Genomic DNA, 21,361 nt, shown 5'->3' on the forward strand with positions numbered 1-21,361 from the left:
GGTGGCATGGTATTCATAGACCGTCTTTGCCCTATGATGGCTGTGACTCAACTGAAGGAAGGTCAGCGGGTTCACCTGCTTTTATGAAAGTCTCCTCTCCTCATCTCATACACGATGGGCATCTCGGATCACGAAAACAGGCAGGCACCTACGCTATGGTCTTGCAATGTGGTAGGTTTCAAGTCCATGAACAGGTAAGTGTAAGGTTCTTGGGTGGCGTATTCAAGGCTTCACGCAGAAAAAGAACTTTGCCTCGAAACACCTGGCGAGCCAGACTGTCGATCTGAATGCATCTCTCGGATTTTTAAAGAGGACCATGTAGTGAGCATTCAGACTAATGGTGCGATGTTGCGGTGATTGGGCAAACAAGTTCTGAGTGAGATACAGCATGGATGTTTTTCGGTGATGACTTTTCTTGGTGAACCATCACAGCACTTCCTTTTCTTCTTCTTTCGTATTGTCGCCCAGCAAATCATCGATGACTAGCCAATGCGGGACCACCCCTTTTTCAGGCAAGGCACGATCCGCTTCTCTCATGCCGTGCACAAACTCAAGAGTGACCCCTAAGCGGTCTGCCATCTCTTCCAGCTCATGATGGAGCGGTTGCCATTTGCTGTACACCCACACGAGCCGATGGAGTGGCGTATCCAACACCTCGGTATGATGCATCTGCTCCATACATGATTTCACAAAGGAACTTTTTCCAGATCCCGTGGGCCCCGCAATGAACATCGTAAAAGGGTGACGTAGGGTCAAAGGGGAGGTCATGACTTCATCATCATCATCATCATCATCATCATCATCACAACGTGACGCCATCCTGTGTTTGGGCTGACTGACACACGGCAGCGGCGATGGTGGTGGTGGTGGTGGTGGTGGTGGTGGCAGTGATGTCACTGGTCTCATAGGTGATGGTTTTGGTGATAAGCCATGAATGTGTTTTTTATGATGAAGTAAGGCATCTCTTCTAGAAAATGTCTTACCACAGTCTGAACATGATGTGGACTCCATGACATCTCACATGTCAGGCAAGCATGTCTTTTATCTATTTTTTCAACGAGCACGCGCACAGACATGACAGACAGACAGACAACATAGACAACATCTCAACTGAGCCTCTACCCTTGGTTTGGCACTCTATCGGAGTTGAGATCAATCAAGACACAAAGAGTCAGTTCAATCAATCACTGTTTAATGATGAATAATAACAACTTCAACTTGACAATGCAGACAATGGGATACAATGCAAAACAATGTGAAAAAAATGGCTGACAACCCTCGTCATAGTCATCACACAGGGCTGCCCAATGATGCTGGTGGTGCTGAGGTTACTGCTGCAACAAGTGCTGCTGTTGCTGCTGCTACTGCGGGTGTTGTTGCTTCAGCGGGTGCCCCTGCTACCGCTGCGGCTATTGCTGCGACGAGTGCTACTAGTGAGGGTGCTGCTGCTGGTGAGGGTGTTGCACCTACTGCTTCTGCTGCTGTGGATGATGATGCTGCTGTCGCTGCTGTGGGTGCTGCGGCTGCTGTCACTGCTGTGGGGGGTATTGTTGGTACTACTGCTGTTGCTGCTGTGGGGGTTCTTGCTGCCGCTGCCACAAGATCGTCCATAAAGGAGGCCAAATAAAGGCCAACAAAAGACAAAAGACTACCGCACCGTCTACAGCAAGCGACGCATCGTCTACGACGCAACCACAGGCCTGCCTGTAGACACGCTCCCCTTTGAGTACAGAGACTAAACCATTTCATGATGTTCCTCACGCTATGTTGGCTGTTGGTGTTTTATCTGGAAGACAGACGTGTTCGGAGAGAGTACAGTACCATGCACTGCTCACTTCGATCCGTGAAGCCATGAACCAACAGTACGAAAATGGATCGACATACACCCCGAGAGACTAAAACAGGATCGAAATCTGACCAATGAGACGTCCCCGCCCTGGGTGCCCCTCTGATTGGTCAAAACACTGTTGTGCTTTCTCTCCCATGGTACAAGCCTGTACCTATGGAAAAGAAACACAACGAGTGTGCCACACACGGGTGCCGTGTGGGACAGAAACCAGCCAATGAGAAGGTCGGTGTCTTCACCAATGAGAAGGTCGGATTTTCCACCAATCAGGAAGCGGGGTTTCAGTGCCTTTAAATAGGACAGACCTTCTCTTGCCATCACTTTTCATTGGACTGTCCAAGCAACACCATTATGTTCCCCTGGGAAAGCTACTACTACTTTCTCAAACAGAAAGAGGGAGTACGAGGTCATTCTAAACCATGAACATCAAAGTCTGATGACTGATGCCGGACATCGTGAAATGAATGACATCATGTAGGATCAGCTAGCTCTGCATCGGCAGATGCTGAGATCGAGTGCTTTGTAAGCAGCTTTTCATGCCGTGTTAGGTGAGAAGGTAAAGGCCGTCGTGGCGACATTGCCTCCGGGGTATGCTATTTGGATGCCTCACGTGGGACTACGTGTGGAAAAGGAAAGGAAATGGAAACAGGCAGTGGAAACAGGCTGAACCATCCACTCTGCCGGACCCAAAAAAACACGGCGGACTGAACCCTCATCTGCAGAAACAACACCCGCAGTAGCAGCGGCAGCAACAACACCCACAGCAGATCCCAAAGCAGTGGCAGCAGCAACAACACCCACAGCAGCCACAGCAGCAACAGCAGTAGTAGCAACAATACCCACAGTAGCAGTGGTAGCAGCATCATCATCCACAGCAACACCTACAGCAGCAGAATAGCAACAGCAGTAGTAGCAAGACCCTCACTAGCAGCACTCGTCGCAGCACTAGCCGCAGTGGTAGCAGAGGCACCCGCTGAAGCAACAACACCCGCAGCAGCAACAGCAGCACTCATTGCAGCAGTAACCTCAGCACCACCAGCATCATTGGGCAGCCCTGTGTGATGACTATGACGAGGGTTGTCGTCCGTTTTTTTCACATTGTTTCGCATTGTATCGCATTGTTCACATTGTTTGCATTGTATTTAAGTTGAATTTGTAATTGTTCATCATTAAACAGTGATTGATTGAACTGACTCTTTGTGTCTTGATTGATCTCAACTCCTATAGGGTGCAAAACCGAGGGCAGAGGCTTAGTTGAAATGTTGTCTACGTTGTCCGTCTGTCTGTCATGACTGTGCACATGCTCGTTGAAAAAAAAATAGATAAAAGAGTCAGCCCATGCTTGAAAGTCTCAGTTGCCTGGTGTCATCAGTCACCCCGAACACAGGATAGAGCCTAATCACATCGTCAGTGACATGTGAGACGTCATGGAGTCCACATCGTGTTCAGACTGTGGTCAGACATTTTCTAGAAGAGATGCCTAACTTCGTCATCGCCGCTGCCGTGTGTCAGTCAGCCCAAACACAGGATGCCTTCCCGTGGTGGTGATGATGATGATGATGATGATGAAGTCATGACCTCCCCTTTGACCCTACGTCACCCTTTTACGATGTTCATTGCGGGGCCCACGGGATCTGGAAAAAGTCCCTTTGTGAAATCATGTATGGAACAGATGCATCGTCCCGAAGTGTTGGATAGGCCACCCCATCGTGTCGTGTGGGTGTACAGTGATTGGCAACCGCTCCATCATGAGTTGGAAGAGATGGCAGACCGTTTAGGGGTCACTCTTGAGTTAGTGCACAGCATGAAAGAAGCGGATCATACCTTGCCTGAATGAAAAAGGGGTGGTCCCGCATTGGCTGGTCATCGATGATTTGCTGGGCGACAATACGAAAGAAGAAGAAAAGGAAGTGCTGTGATGGTTCACCAAGAAAAGTCATCACCGAAAAACATCCATGCTGTATCTCACTCAGAACTTGTTTGCCCAATCACCGCAACATCGCACTATTAGTCTGAATGCTCACTACATGGTCCTCTTTAAAAATCCGAGAGATGCATTCAGATCGACAGTCTGGCTCGCCAGGTGTTTCGAGGCAAAGTTCTTTTTCTGCGTGAAGCCTATGAAGACGCCACACAAGAACCTTACACTTACCTGTTCTTGGACTTGAAACCCACCACGTTGCAAGACCATCGCGTAGGTGGCCGTCTGTTTTCATGATCCGAGGTGCCCATCGTGTATGTGCCGAACCTATGAGATGAGGAGAGGGGACTTTCATAAAAGCAGGTGACATGGCTATGGCTGGCTATTTCTATCAAGGACGAGGTGATCGTGTTACCTGTTATTGCTGCGGTGTGACACTCTGCCAGTGGGAAGCCACAGACAAACCCTGGCAAGAACATCTGAAGCACGCCAAAGTCCCCTGTGAATACTTGTGTTTGTTTTGTCCTGATAGAGAAGTGAACAAAAAATACAGACGTCTGTTGTCCGAAGAAGCATGGAAGAGAAGAGCAGAGTGTCTTGTTCACTCCTACTGACAAAGTTTCCTGTTCACAAAAATCACAGGGACGCCCTTTCATCCTGTGGTTTTTGTTTTGTTGGTTCATGTGAGTGGGGATTAAAAAAATTGAACAAAAGAAAATGGGTGTTGTGTTGTCTTTAGGATGTGGATCAGCATGCACACCCGACGGAAAAAACGGGATCGAAATCTGAACAATCAGAAGCTTGGGTTGTTGACCCATCAGCGGGCGTTCTCGCCTGTTCTGGTCTCTGATTGGTTGTACCGGGGTTGTGCTTTCTTTCCCATGGTAAAATCCATTTCCTATGGAAAAGAAACACAAGGGTCGGTCCGTTTTGGAAAAGTCGATGCCCAGACCGGTCAGATCAGCACGCAGCGTGTCGGTCCAATCAGCGTGGAGCGATGTTCGATCCAGTCCCTCTCCTATAAAGAGTGAAGCCACTCGAGTGGAGTCATTTGTGAAAAGTGAAAAAAAAATCATTGAGAATGGCAGAGAGAAAGAGCAGTACGAGCTGAGCTGAGACTGAGCTGACGGATGCTTATGGATCCAAGATTCATCTGGGGAGTACAAATGGCTGTGATGATAAATCGCCACCGACAACGCCGACGTCACCGCCGTCACCACCGTCCAGTAAGCCGACGTAGCCGTGTTATCAATCTTTTGAAAGCAGGGTCACTTCGTTTGAGGCGTGGCCGGTGCAGATGGACCAGACCGCTGAAGACATGGCCCATACAGGTTTCGTGTACACGCAAAGCACCAATAGCGTGTTCTGCTTTCATTGCGGCGTGCGGGTGAGAAGATGGGCGGCCCACGACGATTCTTGGCTGGAACACCTCAAGCGGTCCCCCTTACTGCCCCTACCTCAAGCTGACGGGGTTGGTGAAACACAAGAACGTAGCAGCTACTTTCTTGCACTATCTGTGTGAGAATCAGATCTACCAAGGAGCCTGCGAATCAGAGCAACACGAATGGCAACCTTCCTAGGATGACGTTTCCGTTTCCCGTTCCTGTTCCGTTTCCTGTTTCCCATTCCTGTTCCGTTTCCTGTTTCCCGTTCCCGTTCCGTTTCCTGTTTCCCGTTCCTGTTTTTTTATCTTCTCCAAATGGCCCATTTCAGGGCCACCTATCTCTCCCAAAAGAAACATTTTGATCATTGCTCTGCCAACACAAGCAACAATCCAAAAGAACCCACATCCTCCCCGTCCTCTTGGAGGTACACTCCTACGAGTAAAATACAGGCCTACGAGTAAAACACCACGTATGTCTATCAATCTCTCTCTATCCATATATATATATAAATATATATATATGTATATAAATGTCTGTTTGAAGACATGCGTGACACCACGTTTGCATGGAGACAGGTGTGACACCACGTTTGCATGGAGACACGAATGGCAGCACGTATGTATGCATACACGAGTGCCAACACCTATGCGTGGATTAGCGAGTGACAATGTTACGTATGTCTATCGATATATACCTCTATAAACGTCTGTTTGTAGTCACGAGTGGCACCACGTTTGCATCGAGACACAAAGTACATCACGTCTGTCCATGTCGTGGTGGCGGTGGACATGTCTACCCAAAAGAACAGGATCGACATCTGACCAAATCAGAAGCTTGGGTTGTCGATTAATCAGAGGGCACGCTTGCCTGTTCTGGCCTCTGGTTGGTGGAACTGGGGTTGTGCTTTCTCTCCCATGGTAAAATCCATGTCCTATGGAAAAGAAACACAATGTTCGATCCGGTCCCTCTCCTATAAAAAAGGGATCCCTTGAGCGCAGTCAGTGTCACTTGTGAATCATCCCCATCGTGAACCATGCCTCGATGAACCATGCAGACATCCCGGCAAGTCTCCCCGACTGGATACACCCTGGCTACATTTCCCGGAGAAGGAGGAGGAGAAAAGACTCCCCGGCGCCAACGGACCCCCAAGGCTGATCGTCAGAGTGCTCCGGTTCCCACAGGTTCATCACAGGAGACGCCATGCCCCAAGTGTAGCTACTTTGGTCATTGGCCACCATGCTGTTACTATGGCTGAGTGCCACGGCCCTAGAAAGCTAGGATGACGTTTCCGTTTCCCGTTCCTGTTTTTCATCATCTTCCTCCAAACGGCCCTTTTCAGGGCCACCCATCTCTCCCGAAAGATCACTCTCATCCTTGCTTTGACTACCCTCCACCACCACCAAACCGAAACAAAGAACCCTCCTCCTCCCTCCTCCCTCCTCCCGCCTTCCCCGCCGCCGCCATCTTGGAGGCATACACGCCCCTCCCCAAAAACCGGATGTTCCGCCATCTTGGAGGCACACACGCCCCCTTCCCCGGGAACCGGACGTGCCCCCATCTTGGATGTGCATGCCTCCCGGAACCGGAAGTGCCGCCATCTTCAGCATGCGCAGTCACTTTCGGTCCCCAGGGTCCTGCCCTCAACTACTAAAGACCATGCAAAATATTGTGTGTGGTCTTCATTCTAGTGTGTATTGTCATTTCTTAGGAATCCTACTTTGATCAGATTCAAAATATTTTTTATTTATTTATCGTATAGTCAATGTCAGCCATCTTGAATTCACTGACTCCACTGTATATAATGATGTTATGAAACTCAAAAGTTTATGATTTCAGTTATTATCTTATTATTATGCATTTCATTAACTTACTCATACAATTGCATGAGTTCAATAAATATACTGAACAACAAAAGTTCCTGTGACATTGAATAAGATTTAATGCAAAGTTATTTTTTTTACCAAATCTGAAACAATTGTGTGATTTCATAAAAAAAAACTGAACATGCCAAAATGTCAATTTACAAATCAATATTGTGTGTCCTCCTCTGGTTGGATGCAAGCAACAAATCTTCGTCTCATGGAATGGACCAGGCGTCGGACAAAGTCCTGTGGGATATCTGTCCATATCTGCTGGAACATGTTTCGAAGTTCCTGGAGTGTCTCTGGAACAAGTGGTTGACGTCGATCCATCTCACCCACATATGCTCGATTGATGAGAGATCTGGGAAGCGAGCCGGCCAGGGGATGACATTCACGTTGTTTTGTTGAAGAGATTCTTGAACACGTCGAGCAATATGAGGCTGGGCGTTGTCATGTTGAAAGGTAATGCCTCGGCTATGACGAAGCAAAAAACGGTGGAACAACAGGGCCGATGATCTCATCGCGGTAGCGCTGTCCATTGAGATTTCCCTCTACCACTATCAAACGGGTCCTCTGTCTTGCTGTAATCACACCCCATACCAAAAGACTGCTGCCCCCGAACCGATCTTCTTCCATGACACAATGATTGACGTATCGTTCACCACGACGTCAATACACTTGGATCCGTCCATCGTGTGGCTGAGGTGAAAATGAGACTAGTCAGTGAACTTGTCCCCACTGCATGGCCGTCCAGTGTAGACGCTGTCTGCACCACTGTAGACGTGCTTGACAGTGGTTTCCTGTCAAAATGGGACGTCTGGCAGGTCTTCTGGCGACAATCCATGCACATCTGAGGCAACGACGTACGGTTTGTGAAGATATTCGTCGAAGGCCATGGATGCTTCTAGCAGTCACTGTTGGTGACTGGAATTGATTTTGTAGGTGTGTTGTTCGAATCAAGTTGTCTTGTCGATTATTGGTTACGCGTGGCCTGCCACTCCGAGGATTGTGTCTGACTACATTCGTCTGTTGCCAATGTTGCCATAAACACCAAATGGTGTTTCTGTGGACATTAAATTGTCTTGCAACATCACGTTGACTCGATCCTGCTTCAAGCATACCAATGGCTCGCAGACGCTCACTTTCGGACGGGCTTGGCATTTCGTAATGTTGAATAATTGGGTAATTTTGTTCTTTTTCTGAGTGGTGGTTGTCAGCACGATGCTAAAAATGCATATGGAAGCCCGTTAAAGCACATGTTTTTATAGGCAATTTGGGTAGTGAATGCATGGGGCTGCATAAAAGTCAACTTTTGCATGGAATGTATGCTTTTCTGTAGCAGTTGCGATTTTGTGACTTGATTCCATACATGTACTACAATATTGAAAACCAACATTTACTTGTTTGAAAAATACCCCAAAGAATTGGTGTCACAGGAACTTTTGTTGTTGAGTATATAGTATTTTATACTTAAAGGGGCACTGATCTAACGCAATTCCCCGGACTGGTTGTTGCCTTTGTTATTGTTTTTTTTCCCTGTGAGTACCCGGAAGATACGCAATGCAACTGAGCATGACCAGAGACTGGACTACCGTCTGCAAGGACAGTTAAATAAACTTGGAGGCTGGAGGCAATATTTCTTTTACGCATTTTTGCATCAACACTGATTGGTTAACTGTGATCTATAAAGATTTCGACAAAGGGCGCATGTTAATTAATTTCTTCAGCCTAAACAAACAGACAAAAAGAACGGCGGAGCTCATCGGATGTCGTCATTTGGAAATACCCTAGATGGTTATATTTTAATACCAAAAAAAGTATCCATGCAGTGAAAGCATTTTCAGATTTCGGATTGCGTCGATAATACGATTACTACTCCCTTGTTGTCATCCACGTTTTCTCGTCTAAACCTACACTTGTGTATTTGTTGTCATTCACTTGATGCTCAGTTAATGAATTTATTACAGGTACAATTAGTGGTAGCACCACTTAGATTACCTGACAAAGGTTCCCATTTGGCATTTATTGTGTCTGGGGTAATTATTCAATCTAAATCCAGGTTTGAAGTGAGGTGAAATGTGTGTTATGTAATATGCACGTGGCAGCCCAGCAAGAGATGAATGATCAGTTGATTTACTTTTTTTGTAAATCAACGGATCGTTCCTAGTCATCAAAGGATTAACAGAAAATACGTTGATTGATTAATCACTGTTATCTTGCACAGTGGATGTGTCAAAAGTGAGTGTTTACATGTCTAGGTTTACTGAAACAAAGGGAATACACTCATATCATGGCGTGAAGTGCCGATGTAAAAACAACATACTTTGTTCAAAGGGTTAACTGATAATACGTTGATTGAATGATCATTGTTATCTATCACTCAATGGATTTTTTAGGAACCGTGGACGTTATGAAAATAGTTGTCACGTGGGCTTTCTCAGCCAACCCTTGAGACTTGACACCTATGTGAAACACCTGAAACAATCCAAGTGATCAGTTGAGAAACAAACACGGGTTATAATATCCCGAAACGATTTATATCTTTTAAAATATTTGATTGTTACAGAGACACGTGACATCGAATAAGTTTTTGTGTACAGCTGCAGACGAGTGGGATATTGTTCCTTTGTGTGGATATTCACAGATACATTCCTCGAACAAGGAAGCTGCCTAAAATTTATACACATAAATTTGGTAGGTTGTAATTATGGTATTTGCATTTTATTTTCCTTCATTTGAACCGATAATTCGTTCTTGTTTCTCTACGTCTTGGTTGGGAAATTCTTCAATGCACGATAGACGTTGTTTTCACAGGTATTTTCCTTTGAAAGCGTGTATATATTACTGTCAATTTGTAAAATGTGATTCTCTCAGGCAATTTATAAAATGTGTAAATATTTCAGTCATTTTGACTAAAAAATCTGTCCAGATTGATTAAGACTATCAAAAGGGCCTACAAACATCACAACAGATTATTATGTAGGATTAGAAGCCAAACAACATAGAAATGTACTTTTCAACGTAACATTTTCAGTCTCTTGGTGAAGACATTAAACATCGAAATGTTTGGAATTCGTTATCATAATAATACAGATGGAAATGTTTTTCTGTCAATTTGTAAAATAACTGAATATTTAGACGTTTAATAAATACGTTACACATTTTGACAGTAAAATAATATGCACACTTTAAAAAAAGCAATGCTCAGGTAAAATATTTACTTTGTGTCAAAATAGTGTAAACGAAAATTGCAAAATTACCAAGCAAGTGACTTATCAAAACTTCGTCACCATTACCGATACAATCCACAAAGATACCTACATTTCCTTATTATCTCGAAAACTGTATTTCATTTTGTTGATCAATGTGACCAACACATTATTACTACCGGTATCCATAAAAGTGACTAATGCGCTTATGAATGGCGCAGCAGAGGTCGCGAACTAGTCTAGATTTCTGCTACACATCCGGGTACTCACTGGGAAAAAACAATAACAAAGGCAACAACCAGTCCCGGGGAATTGCGTTAGATCAGTGCCCCTTTAACATTATCATCAGTTTCTTGTTATCTTTGAAAGAGTTTTTGTTTTATACTTTATTTGGAGGAAATAGAGGGAGAGACAAAAGCTGTTTAACTTTCTTGACATCTGTTTGACTCCAGCATGACTTGTTGTCTGAATAACAGGTTAAGAATAATGTTGTCATGCCTGAATTATGCTACTGGCAGTCTCATGTAACTCAAAAATAATCTTTGGACTTGCATGGGTTGAAAATAGTCTCAAAAGGCATTACCGTATATCGCTGTGTATAAGGCGAGTTTTTCGTACCTAGAATGAGGGGGTTAAGAAGGGGGGTCGTCTTATACACGGAGTCGAAGATCTCACGTTTTTTTCCAGGTGTTTTACTTTCAGCTTCCACTGGCGATGTCAACCGGTGTTCGATAGCCAGCCCAGCATTTGACAATAAAACTTCGCATTTCGTCCTAAATCAATCTCATTAAAATCAGATCTTAGTTCTCGCTACCGCTAAACAAGCGGTAGCAAGAACTAGGGTCTGATTTTAATGAGATTGGTCCTAAATAACTGTTCAAATAACTATTTCCATTCATAAACATGATTTGTATCTGTTTTCCTTGAATAAAGTTGAATATTTTCTGCAAATAAAGTTGAAATGACCCTCGCCTCGATCCAAATTGTCAAGCCAGCTGACACGGTAAAACAATCATCATTCGTGAGTAGAGAGCCAGAAGTACTGGTAAGCATTTGCATATTTCACACGTGACCTAACATGTGATAACCGGTGAAGCTGAAATCAATTCCCCTTGTTTTTACAGTTGTATTAACAACTGTTGGAGACGCTGTGTATAAGTGAATGTTGAATAAACATGCTGAATGTGAAGCAAACATAAGCCAAGTTAGATACAACATAGTTAATTAGCGATTCAATTACTCCCATTGTCTCACCAAAGATCAAACCCATTGTTTCTTTTCATAGTCGGAGAGAAGCCGAGTAGTATAGGTAATGGTGATTCTGGCTCACTTCCACTGGAGTCAGATTTATATACCTATACTGCTACTAGAGATGGAATTTTGGGAGTAGTGCACTTTACCTGGCTCACTTTTTCAGATCCAATTAGCGCTGTGGGGGCTCGAACGCGCTTCGCCGGCTCACCGGCTCTGCTAATTAATGCGTTAATTAGCCGACGCTCTACCACTGGACCACAGGCATTATCACATGTAATCTGTGCTCGTTTAACAGGTCATTAGAATCCCCATTGACATGCATGCGTAATTCAGTAAACAATGAATTGCGCATGCGTGTGACGTCACTGCCCGCTCTCCCATTCATCTTTTCTTGAAACCACACCCGCAATTGTTTATGTCAACATGACCGACCAATGGGATTAACTGGATTAACGCTTGAAAAGGTCAGAATTTATGGCTAACCCTTGCCCAAAGCCAGCTGACCCTAATGACCGAAAAGGGGTGTTGGATCGTAAAGACGTGTAAGTTTCCCTAAGACCTAGAACGGGTGTTGCATCGTAAAGATGTGTAAGTTTCCCTAAGACCGAGAATGGGTGTTTGATTGTAAAGATGTGTAAGTTTCCCTAAGACCGAAAACGGGTGTTGGATCGTGAAGCGAGAGTCACCAGAGCGTGAGGCACGGTAACGGTATAACGAGACAGCGGTGGCACTATAGCGCGGTAATTGAGCGGATGGTAGAGCTCGGGCTGCGCCCGGTAAACTGCATTGTTGCCGGAATTTTTTATCCAAAAATGATGATGCGATTCAGCATCATGAGATTAAACTAAATTGTAATGAAAATGGCTCTAGCTCACCACCACTTGGAGCCATTTTCAAACCTATCAATGCTTCTATGATATAAATTTTTATAGGTAATGGTGATTCTGGCTCACTTCAACTGGAGCCAGATTTATATACCTATACCACCACTACAGGGGGAATTTTTTATACAAAAATGATGATGCGATTCAACGATCGTCATGAGATTAAAGTAAATTGTAATGAAAATATTCTCTATTTTTTTTACTAATACGTATACCATTATTTTTAACAAAGTGATATTCAACATTTTTACTAAGTTCTTTGTTCATTTTACTAGGAGACCAGACTATATACTCTTCTTGGTAATTGGAATGAAACTATTGATGACCGTATTTGGTTGGTTTGATATCACTGATATAATATATACCGTATTTTCTTGAGTATAGTGCGCAGCCATGTATAATGCACACCCCCCTCTAGCGGGTTCAATATTTTTGAAAAAAAGAAATTTGAATATTATGCGCAGAAAAAATTTACACCGTACCCTTTCAGCGAAGTCTGGCAAACGAACGGTTGCTGAGAAACTTTGTCAGTACAAATTCGAATTTTGAGATAAAAAATCCCCAGACATGTATATTTACCGTTTAAATAGTATTTATTGTCCTGCTAGGCATTGTTTTATATCTAGGGATTAAGATTACCTTGTGTATTTTCTCGTAAACTAAGCCGGAAACAGCAATCAGCTGTACACACGTTTTCTTGGAATCGACCGGTGATTCGGTCAAGACACACACACCCAATGATATAACTTTATAGGATTTTGAATGCAAGGAACGGCAACAATTGCATCTGAAACTATTTTTTTTATCAGGAATAATATATTCCATTATTTTCTTAATTATATGCAGCCTTTACTAAACATATTTAAAATAATAATAACCCTAAGCGAAGCAGCTGATCGCTATTGCCGGGTATTATTTTTTACATGGAACCAGTCTGACCAGTCACCGTCAAGGCTCACGCGCACGTGATCCCGTGATCGCGAGAATTTCATGTTTACATTGAATCATCAAACAAAAACAAATATGACTTTTAACAAGTCAAAGTATGTCATTTATGATATATATATCCATTCTCTGTCAACTAAAGTTCGTTTCAAGGCGTCAATAGCGGTATTCTGACCGTGGTTACTGTTAATAACGGTGAGTTGTGCGATCTTCCGATCGCTTCACACACGATTTCGCCGAAATTAATAAAAACAATATTTAAAGGAATTTTGAATAAAATTAATGAAATAAGTTAGAAACATAAGACCAGATATACAAAGAACACTTTTTATAGCCAGACAGTGTAATTACATGATTATTTTGCGTACTTCAGTATGGATTTGTTGACATGGTATTTCCGGTGTTTCGTGCTCACGGTAATGTCTTTCCATGGGGGAAAAAAACATCCAAACTCATAATACGTGTATAATGCGCACCCTCTTCTACACAGCTGTGTTTTTTTCAAAAAAAAGTGCGCACTATACTCAAGAAAATACGGTACCTTGTGGTAATTCTCTCCATTTGATAATTTTGTCACTGAGCATAAATTCCATTATTATATATTTATGTAAGCTTTCTTCTAAATGTTGGTTTTGGCACAGAATAATTGACGCGCTTGTTGTCTCCCCTGTTCTATGAACTTTTTTTCCTCGTCTTTGTTACTAATACCACTGGTCTTTGATGGAATCTCCTGCTTCATTGCGTTGTATTTGGTGAGTTCTGACAACACTATACGAAACTCCTCCTCGGATATCTTACAATCGGCCATTGCTGTTGAAATATGATCCTCAATGCTGTTCAACTTTGCTTCGGCGAGTATATGAATATTATCATGTTTTAATGCTTTCTTTTGCAACTTACGAGAAATGAATTTTATCGCTATTTTTGCCAGTTCTGAGACTCCGGTGGCTATTTGCATACCAAGTACGATAGGCGCGGCGATTATAGTTGATAGTAAACCAACACCGGCTACATCGAGTCCCATGCCAGCTGTTACAAGCGCGGTGTCAACTCCGTCAAGAGCATTCACGGCTCTGCGATACTTTTTATACAATCCAAGTCTCAACTCTCTCTCCTTCTCTATTCGATGTTTTATGTCGCTTATTTGATGTAATCGAAATCCATCAACTTCATCGAGCACCGGATATAAATCCATAGTGTATATTATTATTATTATTATTATTATTATTATTATTATTATTATTATATCATATAATAGTCTTTAATTGGTCTTGCTTAATGTTTTGAGAGTATACATCAACCTTATCAAATGCATATCATACGGCATGAATATCTTAGTAAGAGAAATGCTGTCCCTTTTAATAATTTGGACCCCCTCAAGGGTTGCAACGGGTGATGCTCCAATATATGAATAATACTGCAGTGTTGACGTTGGTGTTTCTTTAGCCATTTAATCGATAGACATGGTAATATTCCGAAGGCATCTTCCGGTGCATCTCCGAACAAGACTTCAATAATAAGCGTAGAAAGATTAGGTATTGCAGTCAAGTTCTGTTTAATATCATTGAATTCAGTAACCAAATTTAAACTAACATTTTTTACGGCCAGACGACTAAATAACATATGACCTGGGTTTTCTGGCAGGGGAGAGACTAACACACTTTTTCCGAGTAATATGGAACTTAAGATCGGTGTAGTGATCGGTTATAATAATACAATTGTTATTGCTACCGATCAACAAAAAACAGGTATAAATTCAGATATTAACACCGAATTAATAACGAAAACAAACACAGGCGAAACGGGAATAGTTAAGCCACAGATATCTACTAACGCTCAACCATTTACTGACGCACAACCACAAGTGCCATCGCATATTGTGGCATATTGTGGCATATTTATGCCACCCCTATCACTAGAGGGTGTGCCACCTCCTGTACCACCTGTACCACCAGGTCACATGCCCTTTTATCAAGCATCCCTAGGCGATAGGTTAGAATACGAACTAACTTTTAATGACTATGGCAGAGCAATCAGAGCTGCTGAAGATGCTAGCTATTCCATTGACAATATCTCGCTGGAGTATGATATGATAACAGATCCTGAATTAGCCAGACAAATTCGTAACCAGTATACAGGAAGTTTAGCTATTTTGTACGATCACGTGCTTCAACACCAAAAGATCATAAGGAGCAAAAAAGATATGACGTGGAATATCTCTCTAAATGTCCCCGCGAGATCGTTGAAGGGTATTTTAATGTTGTTCGAGGACCCCTCCGATGTATTTAAAAGATATACCGAGAAGTTCTACAATCCCAAGATTACAAAAGTAGAATTGACAATCGAGGGCGTGCCTAATCAACTATATAGTCAAGGAATTCTAGCATATCAACAATGTGATAAGATTAAAAAACTCTCGGGGATGTATCGATGGGTGAATACCTCACCACGAAGTATGCGCTATGGCTCGACATGCGAACCACAGATAATGACCAACTACAAGGCAGTGGGAGGAGAATAGAAAATGCTAGCAAGGGTGTCACTATACAGATAACAAAGCTCCAGGAATCAGCTGGTAAATTAAACATATATTTGTAAATGATTATTGATGCGCAACTTAATATACAGAATGGGTGATTCGTGCAAGCAATCTATTGATAATCTTTTACCTAAAGAACCGCACCGCTATCATCTGCAGGCAAACGGGTTGTGGAAAAACAGCTTTTATTCTAGATATTTTAGAAAGTCATTAATCGGGACATTTTCAACCATATTATTATTCTGTGCCCGACTATAAGCGTTAATAAATCATACCTATCGAGAGATTGGGTAAGGAATGATCCCGGGGTGTACAAAGTTGATCTTGATCTTGTTTACAAGACTGTTTACGAGTATGTCACGAAAAATACAAAGGAGAATCAACCCTTTTCGTAATAGACGATTGCAGTGCGAGTAAAGAACTCACCAAAAAGAAAGATATGCTTTCATATTTAGCATTCTCTGGACAGCATATGGAACATAGCGTTTGAGTACTTACCCAAAAATACAACTCTGTCCTGAAAGATCTTAGAGAGCACATCAAATGGGTAGCCCTGTTTCATTGCAAAGACCGAGATTCATATGAGGAATGTCTACGCGAAAATGATGTTTTTTATACCAAGTCCGAATGAGATAAAGTCAGAAAACTGTTAGCAGCAACGAAGCACTGTAAACTCGTATTAAAAACCGATCAACCAGCTGCTTATGCAATTGCTAAGCAAAAATATAGCAAAAATATAGCAAAAATAGCAAAAAATACGATAAATTGAACATTAGCGGTTATTATGACATAATGTGGCTTGAAATCCTCATTCTTTCGCAACATTTTATTATTACGGGCTGTATTGGATATGCCATATTATATTATGTTAGACTTAAATATCTCCTTAGGTATTAAATTATGGAATGCGACGAACACATCGAACAAATTCTCAAAGAACCAGATCAACATGTAGATCAAGATGTAGGTAAATCTTTAGATAAACATAGAGAAAGACTCCAAAAATTATACCATCGAAAAAATTGGTAACATGAACGATGAAGAAATTATAAAACTGTACGTGCATTACGAGTCTAGACTGGGAGCTACCATGACTAAAACAATAGGGTCGGCTATGTTACAACTATACACAGTCGTAGCTAGTACATTTCTTCCTATCCCGGCAGAACATCGCCCGTATTTATGCGAATCTCTCGAGAAAGGCCCATTCATTGAACACACTATAAGCACAGTGAGCTGTGAGTTTTATCATAGATACGGGATGTTCTTAGCTCCGGTGACCACCGCTTTAATAACGGCTAGGTATTAACAATTGTCAATTTAAACATACGTGGCCACTTAATAATAATGGAGACTCAAGTGACACCACAGATAGTGGAGACACAACAACAAATGAATCAGGATGCACAACAGATTGTGAATGAGGAAATACCAGCAATATCACAAGTCAGAGTTACTAAGAAGAACCCCAGAAAAATCGCAGCCGGTAGGAAGGGTGGGCTGGCGAGGAAAGCGAAAATAATGCATAATTCAAATATTGAACATAGTCGTCCGATTAAAACTTGGGCACTACGTGTTGTTGCTATAGCGGTGGTATGGTTGTATTATAAGACCGGAGAAGAGAAAACGTCACCCTCGATTATACAACAACAAGTTCAATTAGAGGTTAGCCCCCATATAATGCTATAAGAAGCATGACTACTCCAGTTACAGACAGTAAAATGTTGGTAAACACAACGTATCATTCAGCAGTGGTCAGCGGCTTGGCCATTGGCTATGCCCGTATAGCTAAAATGATTACTAAAGCCACACCACCCAAGCTAGATTTTAATGGTTATGATATCGGTATGATGATTCGCGATATTGGATTAGCAATGGCAACAAAAGATATGCTTATCAAACAAGGGCTTATCCCGGAAGATATAATGAAGTAGTTAAACATTTGAATATTTTATATTCATACAAACATGGCAACAATTGCGATGATGGTCGGTGGGGCTATTGTTAATGCTCTAGCTTTTTCAGGAAGTAATTTTTTATTTTCTACTCTGAGGGAATCAAACGCTAAAGAAGTTGAAGAGGAGCGTAAACGACATAATAAAGCATTAGAACAACTCGAAGCAGCCCAGTCACAATGGACCAGGAATAGGATATTAAGATTAGATTTTATTAATGAAGAACTGCGTAAGCAGGGACATTCAATTCAAACGTTTAAGGATGTTGAATCTGCCATGCATGAATACTTCCTCATTTATGGAAAAAAACTTGACCCAATACCAAAACCAACAATATGTCAGTTTTATACACCCATCAGAGGAACAAAAATCCGCGAGATAGTATTCATAATGTTTGGGTTATCTGTCATCGCTATTTTTAGCTACACAATAACTACACATAAACCATGACCTAGTTAGGGCGGAGGAGTCTTATCAGCCATGTCACCCTGACTGCTAATCTATAAATAGCGATGACATCTAAGACTCGCCAGTGGAGATGTGATTTGCATTTAGACAAATGATATGATAGATGTATAACCATCAATCTGTGCAGATTTACACTCATGGCGAAAAAAAAATCAATGCAACCGACGTTCTGTTGGTATTTACTGTGGGATCCACTCTTATTACATCAGCCAGGGAAACATTAACTATACATGTTCTGTATGTGGGTCAAAGGTCGTTATTGTTTATGTAAGAAACACGGTGCTGATAGGGTCAGTAACCAGATCATCTACGCTAGGAAGAGAGATTACATCAATGAGAGGAATAGGTTGGGGAGAATACGTATTTATATATGAAAAATAACCATTTAGACAAATGAATCATTTTGTATATACCATGGTCACAATGGTTTTTGTCAGAGAGTTGAAGGCTTTGGCAAAACAACGTGGTCTACATGGATATTCTCAAATGAGAAAAGCTGAATTGATCGATTTACTCGGTTTGGAATACAACAAACCCCAGACTGTTAGAGAACTCAAAGCTCAAGCAAAAAACAGTGGGCTGAGAGGTTATTCTCGAATGAGAAAAGCTGAATTGATCGATTTACCAGATAATATTCAATCCGATGATGTTGATAAAAAACAACAAGATGATGTTGAATTAAAATTTGTACCCACAGCCGGCGTTGGTAAATATCTAAGAGGTTGGAAGATGGATATTAATTCCATCATGGATGTTAATGATGTTAAGCCTATCATATCGAGTAAAATTAACAAGGAATTAGATGATTTACATAGTATAAAATTCCAGGTGACACTGAATATACCGAACCATATTTCCGAAGCAATCAGGAAGTTATAACCGAATCCGATACTACAAACGCATCATTAGATACATCAATTCAGAGGATACAGGAAACTTTAGAACGCTGGACTAATAGAGGTTTGGGTTGGGGTGTGGATAAAATCGATAGTTTATATTTAGATATAGCAAATTATATGCCCTTCAAAGGTGGATCTTATATAAATTTACCTCCGTGTTATAAGAAGAAAAAAGCTATAGTTAATGTAAAACATAAAGGCGATGGCTGTTTAAGAGTTGCGATAACATCTGCATTGTTCCCCGCAGACAAAAATCCAGATAGACCTTCTAGCTATCCCTGAAACGATGGACTCAACTTTGATGGTATAGACGAACCAACACCAATATCACAAATTGACAAGGTGGAAAAGCAAAATAATTTAGCTATAAATGTTTTCGGACATTCTTCTAAAGACAAGATCTATTAGAAGCGCATAAAGAAGACTGTAGAGGTGTTGGACAGACTGCTATCAGGATCGATATGCCTAAAGAGGGGGAAAAATATATTAAAATTTGAGCATTATTGTAATCAAATGCCAGTACCGTACGTAATTTACGCCGACTTCGAAGCGCTGATCAAACCTATAGAAAATACTGAACGCAATAATCAAGATAGTTTTACATATAAAACTCAAGAACATATTCCTTGTGGGTTTGGATATGTAGTTGTAAGGTATGATGGGAAAACAAACCCGCCTGTGATTTATAGAGGTCCCGATGCAGCGGGAAAGTTCCTAGAATATCTACAAAACGAAGAGAGAATAATCAGGGAAAATTTATCGCATAAGAAACCAATGTGTATGACGAGGGATGATTGGAGGGCCTATAAGAAGTCAATGAGTTGTCATGTTTGTAATAAACCCCTGACTTAGATTCATAGACTCCGTACAGTTTCTGTTATCTTCCCTGGACAATTTAGCTAATGCGAACAATCCCGATGACTTTGCGATAACAAATCAATATACCGATCGGTGCCGTCATTTGTTGCTGAGAAAAGGTGTGTATCCTTACGAATATATGGATGATTGGTCTAGATTCGATGAAACTAAATTACCACCCCTTGAATCATTCTATAGTGACTTAACAGAATCTAAAATAACCGATGCCGATTATGAACACGCTCTGACGGTCTGGGATAAATTTGGGTATAAGAATTTAGGTGATTATCACGATCTGTACTTAAAAACCGATGTACTGTTACTCGCCGATATATTTGAGATATTTAGAAAGACATGTTTAAAACAATACGGCTTGGATCCTGCATGGTACTATTCCAGTCCTGGACTATCGTGGGATGCATTGTTGAAGAAGACCGATGTAGAACTAAAACCACTCACCGATTACGATATGCACTTGTTTGTTGAGAAAGGATTAAGAGGTGGTATATCAATGGTAGCGAAAAGGTATTCTAAGACTAATAATAAATTAGTGGAAGGATATGATCCAAGTAAACCCAACACGCATGTATTATATCTTGACGCTAACAATTTGTACGGATGGGCTATGAGTCAACCTTTACCCACGGGTGGTTTTGAGTGGGTCGATGATATCGAAGTAATATCAATGTGAATGATGCGAATAAAGGATACATACTAGAAGTTGACTTGGAATATCCAAATTCGTTACATAAAGATCATAACAGGTATCCGCTAGCTTCCGAAAGATTAATGGTGAATAAAGATTGGATGTCGGAATATCAACACTCCTTGATTGGTAATACAAGGTTAGCTAATGTAGAAAAACTCGTACTAAATTTGATTGATAAGACAAAATATATAGTTCACTACAGAAATCTCCATTTATATCTATCATTAGGTATGAAACTTAAGAAAATACACAGAGTTCTAAAGTTTGATCAAAGCCCTTGGATGGAGCCCTATATAAGGCTGAACACAGATTTAAGAAAGATAGCCACCAGAGATATCGAAAAAAATCTATTTAAGCTCATGAATAACTCAGTATTTGGTAAAACTATGGAGAATCTAAGGAAGCGTGTTGATGTTAAATTAGTCAGGTCTAATGAGGAAGAAAGACTCAGAAACTTATAGCCAGTCCGGCTTTTAACAGAAGCAAGATATTCGATAACGACTTAGCCGTGTTGCACATGCAGAAGAGTGATATAAAATTCAACAGACCGGTGTACGTCTATATGAGTATTCTTGCCTTGTCAAAACACTTAATGTATGACTTTTATTACAACAAACTTAAGAAGCA

General features: G+C 41.6%; 1 protein-coding gene across 1 annotated transcript; it reads left to right on the forward strand.

Moving 5' to 3' along the window:
• The first annotated feature begins 2,002 nt into the window (after positions 1–2,002).
• Positions 2,003–2,908, forward strand: LOC139448902 (spore coat protein SP96-like). Its single transcript, XM_071230420.1, has 2 exons — positions 2,003–2,130; positions 2,569–2,908. Exons 1-2 carry the CDS (start codon positions 2,003–2,005, stop codon positions 2,906–2,908), a joined length of 468 nt encoding a protein of 155 aa, XP_071086521.1.
• The last annotated feature ends 18,453 nt before the right edge of the window (positions 2,909–21,361 follow it).

This window comes from Haliotis cracherodii, unplaced genomic scaffold (genome assembly GCF_022045235.1).
Source record: "Haliotis cracherodii isolate W230 unplaced genomic scaffold, xgHalCrac1.p SCAF_7, whole genome shotgun sequence".
Classification (NCBI taxonomy): Eukaryota; Metazoa; Mollusca; class Gastropoda; order Lepetellida; family Haliotidae; genus Haliotis; species Haliotis cracherodii.

Coding starts and splice junctions, on each gene's coding strand:
- LOC139448902 (XM_071230420.1), top strand. CDS start 2,003: ATGGAAAAGAAACACAACGAGTGTGCCACACACGGGTGCCGTGTGGGA. Junction 2,131..2,568: donor AATCAGGAAGCGGGGTTTCA/GTGCCTTTAAAT, acceptor CCTCATCTGCAG/AAACAACACCCGCAGTAGCA.